Raw genomic sequence first — 18,229 nt, forward strand, 5'->3', positions numbered from 1 at the left:
GGTTTGTGGAATTTATGCTGCTTTCCTCTTTCTAGTAAAAAGTAGTAACAAGACAAATAGAAGGTGGATTTAGTTACCCTGGGCATATGAACAGTAGACAAAATTGTTAAGGAGATGAATGAAATCATAAAATTTTTCCCTGAAAGTTAGCAAATTGAAGTGCAATTCCAAGACTCTGATACAAGGGGAAAAGAGGAACAAAGTATTTTGAACAATTTTGGATGATGGGTGGGTGGAATGGAGCTAGGAAAAACACCTGTGACAACTTGCAGCCATTAGTCACTTAGGAACCATGACTGCTGCATTCCAAAGGGATTACAACAGCAGCTGCTGGTGCTTTGCTGTGGTGAAGGTGAGACTGGCAGGTACCAGTTTGGGATGTAGGCCAGTCTGAAAGAGGTTCTGGTGGCCTGGTGAGCACCACTGTGGGCGTGGCCTTGCAGAGGTAAAGGAGGTGGTTGCAGCCAAGACAGAAAAAGTGTTCCGAGACTTAATTACGTATGTGAAGAGCAAGGAAGAAGAAAGGAAACAGTCAAATGCCAGTGGGAGCAATGTGTAACATCTGAGGCAATCACTGTAAGTACTGAACGCCTGAACTTAAGAACTGGTCGATGCGGTTTGTCACTAGGGCTGTGTGTGAAGATCGGGTAACATCAGAGGCTTGTGGCTCTTATGGTTTCCAAGGAATATGAATTAAGGAAAAGAGAAAAAGACCAACTGAAATAGCTCTGGACAGCAATCAAACCCCTTTGAGGTGATTCCCAGAACAAGTCTTGACAGCCTGAACATCCTGGAAACTTCCAAGGGAAGGAAGAACTGCTGAATTATAACGTAAGTGGAGATGTGCTGTGACAGATACTGCTGCCTAGTGGGAAAAGCTTCAGTGTTTTTCTATGGGATAGGGCTGGCTGGCATGACTGTCATATTAGTAAGTGCTCTTAGTCTTTGTAGTACAAAAATGAAGTTTCTCAAAAAGGTACAAGAAGCCTTTGTAAAATCTACCTTAGAAACAGCTGCTGGAGCTTAACTTGCTGCTTTTTTAGTTTGTTTTTCTTTCACTGTAACTTAAAATTCAGACTAATTTATTTTTAAGTCTTTACTGAGTGCTAAAACATGATCATTGGGGCTGCAGAATCTTAAGGAGATAATCCTCTTCAAAACTACAGCATTTTATTACTTGTACTCTTTTACAAAGTGATGGTACAAAACCAAAAATAAATATATTCATAAACCCAAAAAGAAATATAATAATGGTTTTTAAAACAGAAAGGCTTAAAGTTTGTGCTGACAAAAAGTACTCAAAGTTATTAGTTTGTGAGTTCTTTTTGAAATAAAACTTCTGGGAAATACTAATAAATGGAGCTAACTTAACAGGTAAACAGATATTTGTTTCTAGTGGGAGCTTACAATTTTATATGTCAGAGGGTAGTGGAGATAATATTAGACAAAAAAACCCCTCTGAAACCAACCCACAGCTATTGGACAAACCCAGAAGTGATATTAACCAACATGGAAGTTAAGTCATCAGGAAATGCTCCTTTTTCCTTCAGACAGCTTTTACATCCCACCACGCTGCCCATTTCCTCATCCTTAAAGATAACTTATTCCTGGCACACCTATCATCTTTGTAGGAAGTTCTTTTTGTCTTGGGATTCAAGAGAATGCATTTCCTCTGAGTAAATAATTTTGGTATCTCCTCCCATAATTACACCCACGTTGAGTAGGAACTCTGGCATTAGACAGACATATATTATAGGAACCAGTTAATTCGTTTGACAACTTTACAGGTATTAATAACAACTGCTAAGTACCTCTCCCTTCTCTCAAATTTCAGCTGACAGCACAAAAAGATTGCTGTTTTTTTTCTTTTTATGATTGATTTGACTTGGACATCCTTGAAGAACAAAGTGGAAGTTGTATGCAATTCTCATAAGCTGAGGGAATGGCAGGTGAGTTCTGCAAGTCATTTGCTTCCCTTCAGCAGGTACTTACTCAGGGCTGTTTCCTCAGGATTCATGCCCTGTAGGTATCTGCTCAGATTTCTTATCTGAAGGAGATTTTACACTGTAATTTGTTCTTGCACTTCCTTTTCAAAGTTTTAATGTTGTTATTGTTAAGACTTGTTTGAGAGTAATTTTTGAGCTAAACAAAGGATATTGGGGTAGGGAGGAGAAAAGAAATTTTCATTACTTCAAAAAACACCGTTTTTAAAATGCTTTTTCAGAGATGTGTTATGATTGGTATTAAAAAAAATTTGTGTAATCCATTCTAATGGAGCTGTGAGCATGGAACCTATAGATGGGAATTCAAAGATGCATTAAAACCCTACCAAAGGAAAAGAGTAATGACAGTATCTCTGCTTTTTCAAGGTTAAAATGAAGATGATTATTGAGCTGGGCAATTGCAAAGCAGGGTTCTTCTTCATTTAATGCTGGAAAAAACATTTACAAATCAGCTTTGCAGGGAGAGCAGCAGCTAACTGCAGTTCACTGTTGTCCCATTATTCATATTAAAAATTCTCCTTTTCAGTCCATCAGTACTTTCTCACATTACCTCTTTGTGGTCTTAAACTACCAAAACAAAAAAAAAGTTCTTTCTTGAATTTAATTATAACACTTTTTTTCATAAATTAGTTTTACTTTTATCTCTTCTTCAAGGATTAGGTGTAAATTGTGGTTTAATATGCGCCTATATTGTTTCAGATCTGACTTAGTATTTCACTGATAAGCTCCATGGTGTGACCTAGAAGCTTGTTTGAAGATCCCTACAATAATATTGCATAGGCATTAATCCATCCTTTCCATCCTATTCTTTTTGTTGTTATTATTGTTTTCCTTTGATTTCCCTTTAAAATGGTGGTGGTCATGTGCCCCCATCCTGTCCCCACTCCCCTCACCCCCAACCTCGTTGCATTTATGATACTGACATTAATAAAAATTACTTGGAAGAACCTTCACCAAGGTACTTGCCCTGAGCATTTGTCAAAACTTGAAACACAATGCTCCAGGTGTATTTTGTAGAGTCTCCCAGGGCAGATACAAACACAGAAGGTGCTTCTCAGCATTCCCAAAGACAGCATAACTGCTCAGGTTTGAGCATGGCAACAGAACAGGGAAGGGAAAACAATCTTGCAAGGAAGATCATATACATATTTGCTTGTCATAAAGGTAGTTTAGCATTTGAGGTGTCAGGAACCACTTTATGGGGTTTAAACCACAGCCCATAATAACAGCATATGTGCAGGAGGACACAGTATCAGAGAACTCCAAGCACACTGCAGATCAGAATTCTTCTGTGACATGAAGTTACTGCCTACTAGAACAGGAATGCCAGTGCTCCAGTTGTCACCTTGAACAGAGCTAGAGCTAGATCCAGACAGACAGACTGATTTGTCAAAAGCTTCAGCATGTCCTCAAATACCTCTTGTTCACCCATATAAGACAGATGATCTCTCACTATGCATTTTTCCTTGCATCTAGGCCAAATGGCATCAGAATCTAAGCAGGAAAAGTAAGATGTCGTAATTGCCATTCCTGTGATCCTAAAAATATGTATGTTTAAAATGTAGAGGGGCTACAGGCCACTTTATTTGGTGCTGATTAAGAAATGACACCAATTTGCCCCTGTAAATTTTTTTTTAAGTCCAGTGGTAAAACAGCATCCAGCACTGTATAGGAGTATGTAAGTACTCTGTATGAGGGCTCTTTAATAAAACCCAAGGAAAGATTTCTATTACTGACCAATAGACTTAATTTAATGGGGCATCTGCTTTTTAGTTGTACTTCCTCCCACGAGAGGTAATTGCTCTTAGTAACCTCATCATGCCACTAAACAGCAAATGAACTCATGCCAGTTGCTTCTTTGTGACTTCTCTTGTGTTTTACAGATCTGACCCCAACACACATCAGCTGGCAGCCATCAGTGAATGCAGCCAACCACCACACTAACAGATATGCCAACACTGAGCTGACTGTGAGGCGAGGACAAGCCTTCAACATCACCCTGTACTTCAACAGACCAAGGCAGAATGGGGAGAGCCTAGGATTTGTCACTGAAATAGGTAACATTCCCATGGCTTAATCCATCATCAGAGAATTATAATCTTTATCCCTTGCATTTGTCTCCTTATTCTATTTAGAGAGGCAATTTTTCTGCATGTACTTTTAGTGCTCCCCGCACCCCAGAATGCTCAGTTTCAAGTGTGAGGTTAATGAGTGTTGAAACCACACTCTGGAATGGAAACCAGTGACTCCTTCTTTCTGGCAGGGCCATCCCCCTCGGAATCTCATCGCACAAGGGCTGCATTTAACCTCTCTGAGGGAGGGGGCAGTGGCTGGAGTGCTGCCCAAGGACCCAGCGATTCTGGATCCACGAACTTTACAATAACCAGCCCAGCCAACGCTGTCATCGGGCGATACAACCTCAGCCTCCGGGTCACCTCAGGGAACAAGATCTTCTCCAGATACCTGGGCCAGTTTGTGTTACTCTTCAACCCTTGGTGCCCAGGTAGGTGCCAATGCCTTTGCTCTCAAACACAACCGACCTTGTTGCTTTCCTACCTGCACAGAGCTGCTCCCTCAAGCTGTCTCTCTTTGGGTCACCAGCTGCTGCAATCTCAGCTGTGTGCTCAGAGATCTGGTTTCATTACACAAAAAAGCTGCTGCCACCACCCCAGCTCCTTTTTACCCTAACAAAATGTGCTATGGGGTTATAGCATAGACTCTTCAGAAACAAGCAGATCACTTTTTCTGCAGACAAGGGCTTCTCTGGGCAAACCGTTCCAGTGCATCACTGCCCTCTGATAAAGAATTTCTTCCTAACAGCTGATCTCTCCTTTCTTAGGTTATAACAGTTCCCCCTTGTCCTATCTCTCTCGGTCCATGTAAAGAGTTGCTCTCCCTTCTTTTTATAAGCCCCTTTTAAGTACTGGAAAGCCACAATGAGGTCTCCCTGAAGCCTTCTCTTCTCCAGGTGGAATACCCCCAGCTCTCCCAGCCAGTGTCCAGAGCAGAGGGCTCCAGACCTCAGAGTATCCCCGTGGCATCCTCTGGAGGCTCTAACAGGTCCACACCTTTCTTGTGCTGAGAACCCCAGAACTGGATGCAGTGCTCCAGATGGTGTCTCATAAAGGCACAGTAGAGGGGGAGAATCCCCTCCCTCAACCTGCTGCCCACCCCTCTGGTGATGCAGCCCAGGGTGTGGTTGGCCACCTGGGCTACAAGCACACACTGCTGGCTCCTGTCCAATTCCCATGTTTTTCATTTTGGGCTGAAAATGGACATCTCCATTGCTCCATGTTTTCATTTCTGCATTTCTTCTGCAACATCCTGAGACTGCAAATTTCTAGCCTCCTATTTTGCAACTTTGCAGTAGTCTAGAAACCTTTCAGGTTGGCCTGAAAACATGACACTCTAGAGTGAAGAGAACTCTAAGCCATCCCAGTGAGTAAACAACTTATATGAGAAAAGTAGCCACACTCATCCACTACTTTTTCCCATGACCATATGTTAGTCAAGAGCCACTAAGGAATACGTCAATAGCCAAGATGAAAAAAGCTGCTAATTAGCTCAGCAAGTCCTGGAAGGCAGAAATAATTATACAAACATGTTCAGGAAACTCAGACCATCTCTGCACAGACAGTCCTGAGGGGAAAAACCTCCCCAGAAGCCCCTGAAAAATAATTTGTGTGTAACTTGTAATTGAGGGAAACCACACTGGAGGGACAGCAATATTTGACAGCTCCTGAACTGGAACACCAGCATAGCAATGGTACCCAAGAGACCAAACTCTTCTCAGATGAAAACTGAGAAAAACTAAGCTGTGCCCATTACAATATTAAACTAATGATTTTGTGGAAGAGTCCTCCAGATTTACCAGATGATGCAATGACTACTGACAGATAAAAGGGAGTATCCTTAATGCTGAATGGAGGATGCTGCTGAATAAGTTCTGCAGAGTTGGAATAGCTCCCTGATCCTGAAAAACAGGAACAGATTCAGTTTGAGGGTATGTTCCCACTATTGTAAGTGTCATAGCAGAAGGGGAATAGGAAATTTATTTTCTGGGCAAAGGATAAATGGCAAATCTGGTCTGTAGATAGGGTTCCAGGTGGGAGGTTAGGCTTTAAGCTGGGGAATACAGAAATTAGTTCATCAACTGTAATAACAGAAAAGGACTACTTATAAGAAAACAGTCAGGACTAGAGAAAGGAAAAGCACTGGATTGGAGAAAAGCTACTAGAGAGTGGATCTTTAAGTGTCATCTGAAAAAACACTCAGGTCAAATAGTTCATCACTGACTTTGACATGCTGACATTAAACAGTATTGTCCATGCACAGATGGGCTGGGACAACTCACAGAAATGACTGGCTGACCTTAGAGATTGGAGAAGGTGAGAAGAAATAAGATATAGTAATAGGAAATAGAAGACCATACCTCTAGGGAGAAATAACAGTGACAGACTTATCATCTGGAAATCATGAGGAATGCAAAAGCCCTTGTTAATCAAAGAACAAGAACCAATGTTAAATGGCCCTGAAAAAGGAAAATGCAATCTTAAGCTGTATAAGAGAAAACAGTTAGTCAGATTTAAATGTTAATGCCTTTGGATGAGATGACAAGAATTAAAACATGTTCAGTGAAGGGTTACTAGGATAAATGAACACATGAAAAACCTTTTGGACCAAAAAAAAAAAATTCTAGTTTAGCAAGCTATAAAGGTTTATTGAGAGTACATAAACCTTAGGAAAAAGAAATGTTCTTCAGGTGAATCTACAAGGACATTTAGATTGCTCAGAACAATAAACTCACAGGGACAGAAGAATCTTAGAAAGTCATCTAGTCTCACACCAGGGCTCTAAGGCAGGTTCAGCTCAGCACTTAGGTCATTCCTGACAGGTCTTGAATTCCTTCTTAATGACCAGCCATTAGGGAAGCTCCAGTACCTCCCCTGGCAATTCCCTCCAATTAAACACAAGCCATTCTATTAGAACTTTATCCTATTAACTAACCAAATCTTTCCTGCTTTGACTGCAGCATATAATTCCTCATCCTACATATGACAGACACCAAGAAGAGATTTTATTTCCCCCTGCCCCATTCTCTTCACAAGAATTTCTGGAATTGATTACAATGCTTGCCCCATTCCTCACCCCCATTTTTTTCCTACCTAAAATAATTCTGAGTTAATTCATACTTCAGATTTTCAGGAATGCTGAGCATTCTCAGTGCTCCTCCCACTCCTTCCAACTGGTCCACACCTCGAAGTGCAGCCCCTGAAACTGCACACAGGTATCCATGTCCACGCTACCCCAAAACCTCAGGAATCAACAATGATATTATTTTTAAAAAGTGTGGACAACAACCACAAAAATAGATTTATATCACATGATACAATTTTAAAAATAAATTGCAATTTTTTTATTTGCAGGAAGGGAAGGATGGGAAGTTCCTATAGGAAGGTAAAGAAGTTGATTCAATAAAATAGAAAAACTGATCTTTTTGTATGTATCTCCTGAAATCCTGAACCTTTCAGAAAATATTTTTAAACATTATGGAATTAAAAGCAGAGCTAAGCAGATATTGCTACCTAAAGAGTGACCAGCCTAAACCTCTGTGGGAACCAATGCGTTCATAGCAGCTACAAACTGTGCCATGAACTTGGAAAAACAATGAGGAACAATGAAATCCAAGTGAATGGCTGAGCAGGTTATTCCAGTAACATTCCTGATAGAACTTTGGATCAGGCAAGCAAAATTCTTCATTTAGGAATCTTAAAACAAGGCAAATATATCTGGACAAGAGAGAAAAATGTCATCTGTGTGGCTCTTTTCAAATATCTGTTCCACTTCTAACTACCCTGAGAAGACAGAAAAATGTGGTGAGCTAGCCTGGACTTTTCTCCACCTTCCTCACAAAAACACAATGTGCAGATAGGGGACATTTAGATAATGCACAAGGCTATCCTAAAAGTAGGGGGAAAAAGTTAAGTAATATAATATGGATCCTTCTTTCATCCCCCCACACCTCCCCTGGCCATATACAGTAACAGACATTATCACTGAACTGTACCTGTTCATGGAGCTGCAACAATTCTATTTTGCAAATAGAAGTTTTCTCCTTGCTAAATCAAGCCAAAAATGTTTCTGAATTGTTGCTGGTATTGTCAGCTTTAAGCCTGCCCAACTTGGTTTTCAGGTGATGATGTCTACATGTCCAATGAAAATGAGAGACAAGAATATGTTCTAAATGAAAATGGAATAATCTTTGTGGGCAATGCAAGGTACATTGAAGCAAGAGGGTGGTATTATGGACAGGTAAGTCACAAGGAATTCGTTTGGACTCTCATTCTGCCTCCAATAACATTTCTCTTATCATTATTTGCTGTTAATATAACAACTGCACAAATCTGGGTAGCCTTACCTGTGGTTTGCTCACAGTGTGTCTAACAGTGTGCCCCACTGTCCCTATCACCTCTGTGCTGGAATATCTCAGAAAGGAGAAACTGCAGTAGAAAATCCTTTAATTCTGTTTGTGAAACCATCCGTTTTCTTAAAAAATTATCTTGTCTGATCACAGTTTCAAGATCTTCTAAACATCTGCCTCACCATGCTTGATCTGAGCCTGTACTATCGTCAGGACCCAGCCATGGATGTGTCACGACGAGGAGATCCTAAATATGTGGGCCGAGTAATCAGTTCTATGGTAAGAAATGGACAACTTAACCCAAATCCCACATGAGAAAGCAGAAAGCACCACTGAGACTCAGCCACCTGCATCCTGAGCAATATAATAAACTAGATATAGTGCATTACACACAATTAATTTCGTGCATTCTGTCCACTGGCTCCTTTTTAGATCAATGGAAATGATAACGACAATGGAGTTCTCCTGGGAAAGTGGCAAGGAAGTTTCCACTCGCATGAGAACCCATCCAGATGGGATGGCAGCGTGGTGATCCTCAAGAAATGGCGTCAGGACAACTACAGGCCTGTTCAGTATGGCCAGTGCTGGGTTTTTGCAGGTGTGATGTGTACAGGTAAGCTGTAAGAACACAGGACTGGGGTGAAATGGAGGCATCCGTGACCTCCTTATCAAAACCACAAAGCAATAATTTCTACAAGAGGAACAGTGCTGTGAAGACCACTAATGCTGAAGAATCACAAAATATTTAGACACTTTGTTTCTCAGATATTTGTAATCATTGAACTAAGGCTGTGTGGGTTCTGTTGCATTTCTTGCTCGTTTGTGTTTTTTTATAAAATATATTTCAGTTTTGAGGTGCTTGGGGATTCCAACTCGTTTGGTTTCAAATTTTAACTCTGCCCATGACGTGGATAGAAACCTGAGTATCGACAAGTACTATGACAGCTCTGGAAGGAGTCTTAATATCAGCAAGGATTCCACATGGTAAATATAATTTCTTCCATCTCAACAACAACAATAGAGAGGATTTAGGAGACTTAAAAACATGAACACTAGTAGTACAAAAGCAACTGAGTGGGCAAAATGTAATACAACCATCTAAATTAATACTGCAGACATCCATTTGGGAAAAAACCAACCAAACAACATACTTCATGATGTTCTCCCTCCCTGCCCTGAGGTCCATACCTCAAAAGCAGGCAGTAAATCTGTCCTTTGAAAGAGGTACTGTAACTTGACAGTTTGTGTCCCAGTTTAGAGTTTAGAAAAATTTGTTAAAAATTCGCTACACTTCTCCAATTGGAAGTTTGCATGACTCTGTATTACTGTGCTTTTTAGACATTGTTCTTTGTCTCCAGGGATTATCATGTCTGGAATGAAAGCTGGTTCATTCGCCCAGACCTGGGAAGATCATACAGTGGGTGGCAGGTTTTAGATGCAACTCCACAAGAACAGAGCAGAGGTAACAGCATAAGCTCTCAGCCTGACTTAAGAGTCCTTCTCCAAACTGAGCACAACTAATAAAGTGTAACCTTTTTTTTTCACATTTTAGGAATTTTTCAGTGTGGCCCTGCATCTGTCTTAGCCATCAAAGAAGGTGATGTAGACCTGGATTACGACACCTTGTTTGTGTACTCAGAGGTGAACGCCGACTGCAACAGATGGATTGTATACAATGATGGAACTAAGAAAAGAGTTTATTGTGATACTGAAATCATTGGCAGGTCTATCAGCACCAAAGCTGTGGGCAGCAATGGCCGTGTGGATGTCACTGCTAACTACAAATATCCAGAAGGTAAAGGAATTATCACAAATTATCTCCTAGTACTGCCTACTGAATCCTTAGTGCTGGGAAGCTAGAATGGGTAACCTGCTTTGTTTGAGCATCTCTCCCCTGCCTTCAGAAGGTATTTCTGCCAGTGTTCTCAGACTACTTTCTTAATACAGTGCGTGTTACATTTCTGGTTTGTGCATTTAGTAGCTTCCTTATTAAGGAAAAATATAAAATATACTTTAGTCCCTTACACAGAAGTGTAAAATTTAATGCATACACAAGACAGGGCTATAAAATACATTTTACTACCCAAGGCAGACAAATCCTCAGGGTTTCACTCCTCAATGTTTTAGTGCAACCATATTTAATACAGAGGCTGGCTGTTGTCAGATAAGCAGAGTAGCACTTAGCACACTGCATGTTCTGACCAGAGAAAAAGAAATCTGATGTCCTAAACAAATACAAATGCATCATATTTCATTTTAGTGATTTATTCACCTCGTAACCGTATATCCCTTGTGAAAAATCTGAATGGAGGCTTAATGAAGATATGGGGAGCTTTTAAGTACTGCATATTTCTGAGTGATGCTGTTACCCTGTATTGGTCTGAAAGCCTTTACACAGAGGAAGTGCATTTGCAACAAAAGTAGAATTTTACTTGGTTCTCTGCTTCCACCAGGTTCTTCCGAGGAAAGACGAGTTTATAAAAAGGCCTTGGCTAAGATACTTGGAACAAGTGTCACAGAAGGACGCACAGACTCCCCCGAGGGAAGACCTTCAGAGACAATGAGAAACCCTGGGATCGCTGGGAAATTCAAGCTGGCTGAACCTCCAGTTTTTGGCAAAGACATTAACCTAATCCTGGTCCTCAGCAACCTCTCCTCTGACCGCAAGAGCGTGAGGGTGGACATGAGTGCCTCCACCATCCTGTACACAAGGAGAGCAGTGGCAGAGATCCTGAAGGCAGCCACTTCTGTGGAGCTTGGTCCTAAACAAGGTAACTTTTAATGTCCCTAAGGAGCCAATATAGCTCTCTTCCTAGCCTCATGAAGGAAGAAACATCAGTATCATACCTATATCAGCTTTGTAGTGCGTCTACTCATTCCACCTCTTCATAGCATGGTTTATGAGTACATTTTCCATTATTTTTATCCCTCTGAAAACTTTTACTAGTTCAAGCATTAATTGGATGTCTCATGAAATGTTACATAGAAGGCTACACTTATGTTATAGCTCCAGAAGCAGCACTATACATATGTGTATGTGTCATGGTTTCTATATGTATATATATGTGCGTGTGTGTGGTGATTATTACACAGGAACACATCTTCTCTTAGCAAATAAAGAAAATTTGATGTGTGCCTTCTGGCACTCAACAGGCAACACATGAAAAGAAATCAACTAGGAAGAAGTTTAAAAGTTACAGTGAAACTCTGTCTCTCTTTTGAAGAGTCAAGACTATTGAAATTATTATAGAGATCTTTTTCATCCCCAGGGGCTACAAAGATAAACATTTTTCCCATACACAGCAGAAAAGTTGTAGGACTACAATGAGCAGCTGACCAGGTCACTTGAAAAGGATCTCTGTGAAACTTGACCCAAACTTTCTTCTCGACTGAGGTAAAATAAAGAGGATATAAGGAGGGAATAGATTAAAATGGTTATACCTCTAATCATTAGAAATACAAAGGGTCAGGAATCCAGTGAAATGCAGATGAGCAGACTCCCTCAGTTTCAGGCCAAAATCCTCTATTCAAAACTGTAAGGGTCAAATGGGTTAAAGTAGAAAAAGATCACCAGAAGAGGGAAATACACAACCAATCTCACAAGAAGGAAATATAAACAAATTCCACTGCCACCATTTTTTCTTTTCAGTAATTAATAAAACCCCTCACTTTAACTCTTTTCCATAGCTTTCTTTGAAAATATAATGGTTCCTAAATCTATGTCTGAATTCTAGGGAAGCATATCCGGGTAAAGATCCCTTATACTCATTATGGAAGATATCTGACTACTGACAAAAGGATCCAAGTTACTGCTTTGTGTGAAGTCATGCGCACACATGGGCTGAAGCTGCTGGTGGAGAAGACAATCATTTTAGAGGACACAAACATCATCATTAAGGTGAACAATTTTCTCCCTGATGTTCTGAGCAGACACTAAAAGATCTGGAGCTCAGATCTTAAGATGAGAATCTGGGGATAAATGCATTACTTTTAGGCTGCCATTTCAGATGTTGTTCCAAAATTCTGCCTGCTTAAATTGAGAAAGCAAGGACATGAGAGGACAGTTCTTAACCCTGGCCTGAATCTGCCCCATTTTTCAGAACAGCTCTGTTACCTTCTTTTTTTCCCAGTCACAAGCCACTGCCGTATGTTCCACAGTACTTGTTTTCATTCCATGTATTGGCAAGTGCTTGTGTTGTCCTTAAAGAACTTTGCCAAAATACAGATTTAAACCCTTAACTCTAACCAGTACTAGAGCCAGTTCATATTGTTTTAGCACTTTAATCCTAATCAATGATATGCCAAAAAAAGAAAAAAGCCACTCAGCAACCCAAAGATCAGACAGGTTTCATGGGACATGCCTGTGTAGCCAGGGCTCTATTTCACTGAAATTATGCACAAAATACTGCAGACAGCTTGACAGCACTATTTAGCTAAGCCACATCCAGCTTCAAACATTAGGAAAGCTAATGTTTGTCAGCTAAATGCCACTTGCAGCTCCACAGAATTCTGACTCCAGGAAAGTGTAAACCAGTGAATGACCAGGAATGTGTTTTGTCCTTCAGATCCCTCGGAGGGTTGTAGTGAACAAAGCTGTGTCTCTGGAGATCTCCTACGCCAACCCCCTCCCGGAGCCTGTGAGCCGCTGCGTCCTGCTGGTGACTTTGATGAACCAACAGGTCAAGATAAAGTAAGTAGAAGCTGCAGCATTTACTCCCTGCTTCCAACATGACCAACAGCATGTCTACTTTCTCAAACAGAAAGAAGAAAAAAAATCACACTTGAATTGTCTTTTTTATATTTTCTATTTCTGAAAACAAAAATGCCACCAAACATATATATGATTTCTTAATCATGTGGTGTTTTTTCCATACAGAACTTCTTTAACAACTCAAACCTGCTAACATTCTTCTTTTCTGGGAAAGCAAATGCACATGTAAAATTATTTTGCCTCTCTGCAGTTTATTCTACAGTTTGGCTTTCTCTTTCTATTTTCATATACAATACCCTGACACCACAAAAAGATAACTAGGCTAAAGCAAACAAGTCAGACACTCCCCTTGGTTCAGCCCAAACAAAAAGTTGCTCCGTTGTCCTTTAAAGCAGGAGAAAATCATGCCTTTTCAAAACATAAAAGCAAAATCTTCTGTTATTTTTTCTCTTTTCCTCTGCACTCTGCTGCTTTATGAATCAATTCAGTTTTGAGCACTAGTTTGTATTTCCTAAAGCTTCTTTTATTGTAAGACAGCCTGACTTGCTTTGGCTGTGGAACTATTTGAACATAATAATCCATAAAAACAAGGAAAACATTATTCCAGTAAAAGACAAAGCCAATTTAGGCCAAAAGGAGATACAAGCCAAAGCACAATGGCCATTAGAAAGATCATTATTGCCAAAATGGATATGAACCAAGCAGGCATTGGACAGAGCGCTGACCTTTGACATCAGAGTTTTTCTATTGTGAGTTTGTGTTGACTATCCAAATTTGCATCCAGCCCTAAGATGGAACTGTGACATAGCACCTCTCTTTTCCATAATTCCATTTGAGAGTAAAGGAAGATGGTACTGTCCTTTCTAATTTCTTAGCCTACACAACGCCTCGAACCCTAAGTAATTCTCAAAACCCAAGGCTGGATCTCAAATAACTGTTGGGGCTTTAGATATCCTGCAGTTCTGTTTCTTGGGAATCTCACAAAAGACAATGCAAGCCTGAACTACATTCTTTTTTTTCTTTTTCTGTTCTTGTGTTTTTCAGTTTGGCACGACTGGCACCGAGGGAGAGATCAAAAATTTATTTTGAATTCACACCTCGGAGGGCTGGGCCCTTACAGCTGCAAGTAGACTTCTCTTGTGACAAATTTTCACACGTTAAGGGATTTGTAACAATTGCAGTAGCACCTGCATAATGTGATGGAATCAACCTTCCATTTCAGCATAAACACAGCAAGATACTCTCCTCTGTACAGGAACAGTGATGACAGAAAGGAAATTTGCACAAAAATTGATGACCTCTTACCTTGCAATAGAATCAAGTCTGCTTTCATGGTGCTTAATTATTTAGTCTCTAATTGTATTTCTCTTTCCCTCACCCCCCCCCCCCCATTGACTAAAGAAAAAAATGAAGCCCCTTCTTTGTAGAAATAGTTTCACTGTTTTCAAATCTCATTCTGTTAAGCTCCAAGTTTTGACCCTTCCCTCAGATCATTAATACAATCTCTTTTCAACCACATTCTAATTGTCAGCAATAAATAAAAATCATTCTCAACTGTATTGTTTTGTAATGATTTATAGATTCCATGGGAGTATTACAAGAAATCACAAGACTAAGGAAAAGTTCTTTTTTCTTCATTTCACAAGTCACTAACCTAGAAGAATGGAACATTTCCTCCATTGTTTACCTAATTTCTGTATTTTGTGACACCTGTAGTTCCATGAATTGGGAGGAAAAAAGTTTAGGAAGGCTGGGAATAGTAATGCTTGGGGTCCATGGCAGTATTTCTGTAGCCTGTGGGCACAGGCCTGTCACAGAGTAGAGAACACATGTACATATTCAAAACAGTAACTTAATTCTTATGCAGCCTGACAGAGTCCCAGGCACCACAAAGCGCGGGGAGAGTTTTGCAATAGTGTGGCAGCCCAGCAACACAGGGTAAGTAGCTCTTTTTGCCCACCACTATAAGGTCACTGAAGACAAGGAATACATTTGCCTTCAAACCTTCCCCACGTGGCTCACTCAGGGCAGCCCCGACCCCACACCTGTCAGTGTCTGCAGACAGAAGCCCCTTTTGTGGGTTCCCAATCCCAACATTTCCAGGTACCAGGTCTCCTCTGAAACCCAGTTGCAAGTAGCTGTAAGGATTCCCTGTTCCTGCAGCCGCTCCAGCACTGCTGTGACAGGTAGTGACTGACCAGGCACAGGAGCTGCCAGGTCACCCTCAGAGCAGGATGTGGGGCAATCGTGGTGTGCAAACAGCTCTGCCAAGCCTGAACATTTATATTTGCGGTGTGACTTATGAAAAGTTTAAAGCAGAATTAATAAGCTGAAAATTCTGAACCACAGAGCTGTCAGGAGTTATGGATATGGGCATTTTTGTGTGACAGGTGATAGTATTTCAGAGCCTGAGGGGTCCAGATATAATCACAGATTGTTACAGCAAAAAAACCACACAAGAAACCATAAAAAACCCCTTTAGATTCCTTTTTAAAAATATATCTTTAAACTGCAGGCAATTAATTTGCCTTTCTGGTTCCCGGCAATCTTGATATGAAAGTGGAAACAAAACCGAAAACAGAACTGAAAAAAAGACACAAGGCAGAAGGTAGAGGTGAGGAAAATAAGAGATCATCCCTTTTCCTGACACACCTCACTCCTCATTACAGTCCACTGGAAGTCCAGAGCAGTCTGCAACCTACTCTTGGGACAAATTGGCAGGACATGTTTTTAGATAAGCTGTGACACACGATGAGGGAGGAGAGGGCAGGAGGGAGCTGCAGGAGCAGAGAAGAGAGTGCCTGTAATTACAGTGGGCAGGGCTCACACCAGAAGAGCAGCTCTGTGGCTTCCTCCAGGGCCCAACCAACCTTGCCATGCAAAACATCTGCTGAGAAACTGTGTGCATGTATTAAAATATGTGCATGTATTATGAACACCAAACTACAAAGAAAAATTATTAGAAGCAGAGGCAGCCATTAAACACTTCTCTTTACTTAACACAAGTTCCCAATCACAGCTGACTGCACAACAATGCCCCCTCCCCAGGACGTGTTCCTCCTTACAGAAGAAATGCAGATTATAGGTAATCAAGTCAGAAACAGGTAATGAGAAGGAAGCATTATAGTAATGTTGTGGCAAAGACAGAACGAATTAAATGCAGTTATGTGGAAGATCTTCAGACAGATCTGTCTTAAAAAAAGAAAAGAAAAAGTGGGGAAAAAAAGCTACTGGCAGTAACAGTAATTATTATAAATTGACTTAGATCACTCACTTCATGTCCCACATAGCTGTGCTGTACTATAGCTGTATTTGTCTATACTTGCCCTCTGTACATACAGTCCTCAAAATCCTAAACTGACCCAAACAAAACCATCCAAAATTAAGTTGCTTCTGCCTACTTAATATTTCCTTCATTAGATCAAATTTGGGATGCTTTCCTCTCTAAAACACCAGAATACTGATTGCCAGCCTTCCTCAATCATTCACCAGTTTTACATAAGGATAATTGGATTCAAGATTGTGCAATTAAAGCAGTCATCAGTGGATGCTCACGTAGGATATCACTACAAAACCAGTAACTACCAACCACAAGTCACACCCAGCTTGTATAAACTCCAGCCCTTGTAGCCAAGTCCAGTCCTGAGCCTTTCATTGCTGGTGCTGGTGGAAGAGGATTTAGAATGTTCTTGCACACTTTTGTAACCATAACCTGAGCTACGCACAAGTGTGGAAAAGAAGAAAGAATCCTTATGGCAGGTAAGTTCATCCAGCCTGATGGCTCCAGACATCCCTCTTCCAATCCAGATGAGCAGTATTTACTGAGGAAACAAGATAAATTACATCTAGCTGCTCTCTCAGGAGCTTTGCTTTTTTATGTTAAGTGTATTTATTGGTTTTTCTACTAAAACTGATTTTCTTTTTTCTTTTATTATCATGGGTCTTGAACATTTTTTTTCCAGTAACACAGAAAAGCAGAGTAAGAAAATATTTTTCTATCATATCAATTAACTGCTCTGTTCAGTGCTTCTGCAGCCATCTAATCACTGTTGGCTAGTGACTGGGGCATCAAACTGCTACATGGAAATCCCAGGCTCTAAGATCAAATGAAGTCTGGCCTCAGAGAGGTCACTTGGTGGCCTCTGGACTCCCAAGAGGGGCTCTGCCAGCCGAGTGCTCTTTGTCTGCATGGGATTGCACTCGCTGTGTTCACTGTCATGCTGACTGTAAAGATCTCAAGTTAGACACATATACCATGGAATACTCACACACAGACTCCATCTACAGTTTAGCCTAAAGAGGTTTTCCTGTTACAGCTTCATCTTTCAGTCAAGGGCAAAGAGAAGCCTGTGTGCACCATAATCAGCATCTTCAGCAGTGACCACTGGGCTTTTCCTTCTGAGCATGCTCCCAATGTCTGTCCAATACAGGATAGACACCCAAACAAATTTTTAGAAGTTTTGGCCAGTTGTACACTGACAGAATTCTAGAAAATAAGTTTTCCTAACAGGCACTGAAAGAAGAAAAAGAAATTATAAGACTGAAATTAAAACTGTGAAGATCAAAATAAGGATGAATTTGAGGTTCATGTGGACAAAAGACTGGCATCAAGCTTTACTGTACTCTTGCCCCATATACAGAACTTTTTTTTCTGATCTCCTGCACATATTCTCTAGAAATGCCTGGGTAACCACAAACTTTGCAAGGCAAACAAACTATTAATGCAGTAAATTGTTAGAGCAAACCAATGCTAGCCACTGCTTTCTTTATCTTTCCTACTTCTGCACACTTCCCCTCTACCTCTGTTGGATATCCTGTCTGCCTGTGACATTCTACTCTGACAGTCTTTAGCAGCACTGTTTAGGTCCTTTAACATCAGTGTGCCACTAACACCAAGCCCATGGCTTGGTTGCTATTAAATCCCCAATGCCATGAGATTTTTATTTGCAGGTGTGCAAAATCCTCTCAGTTTCCTGCAGCCCTGCACAACACGTGGTGTTCCCTGGCCCACAGAGCCTGGGCATTCAGGACACACATGGATAAAGTGCAGCAAGGCAAACTGACTCCTTTTCAAACCCTGACCCCAAGTCAGTT

At 40.7% G+C, this 18,229-nt stretch overlaps 1 protein-coding gene across 1 annotated transcript; it reads left to right on the forward strand.

The window, feature by feature from the left end:
• The first annotated feature begins 597 nt into the window (after positions 1 to 597).
• LOC138121215 (protein-glutamine gamma-glutamyltransferase 6-like) lies at positions 598 to 14,643 on the forward strand. Its single transcript, XM_069034481.1, has 14 exons — positions 598 to 831; positions 1,835 to 1,949; positions 3,887 to 4,060; positions 4,267 to 4,506; positions 8,197 to 8,315; positions 8,578 to 8,703; positions 8,857 to 9,037; positions 9,273 to 9,408; positions 9,783 to 9,886; positions 9,977 to 10,219; positions 10,878 to 11,195; positions 12,159 to 12,322; positions 12,990 to 13,114; positions 14,180 to 14,643. Exons 2-14 carry the CDS (start codon positions 1,943 to 1,945, stop codon positions 14,328 to 14,330), a joined length of 2,088 nt encoding a protein of 695 aa, XP_068890582.1. The 5' UTR covers positions 598 to 831; positions 1,835 to 1,942; the 3' UTR covers positions 14,331 to 14,643.
• The last annotated feature ends 3,586 nt before the right edge of the window (positions 14,644 to 18,229 follow it).

Source organism: Aphelocoma coerulescens, chromosome 20 (genome assembly GCF_041296385.1).
Source record: "Aphelocoma coerulescens isolate FSJ_1873_10779 chromosome 20, UR_Acoe_1.0, whole genome shotgun sequence".
NCBI lineage: Eukaryota > Metazoa > Chordata > Aves > Passeriformes > Corvidae > Aphelocoma > Aphelocoma coerulescens.

What these genes read in the sequence shown, in the direction of transcription:
- LOC138121215 (XM_069034481.1), top strand. An exon ending in GCCGAGTAATCAGTTCTATG is followed by an intron (nt 8,704 to 8,856) that starts GTAAGAAATGGA and finishes GCTCCTTTTTAG; the next exon opens with ATCAATGGAAATGATAACGA. An exon ending in TCCACAAGAACAGAGCAGAG is followed by an intron (nt 9,887 to 9,976) that starts GTAACAGCATAA and finishes TTCACATTTTAG; the next exon opens with GAATTTTTCAGTGTGGCCCT.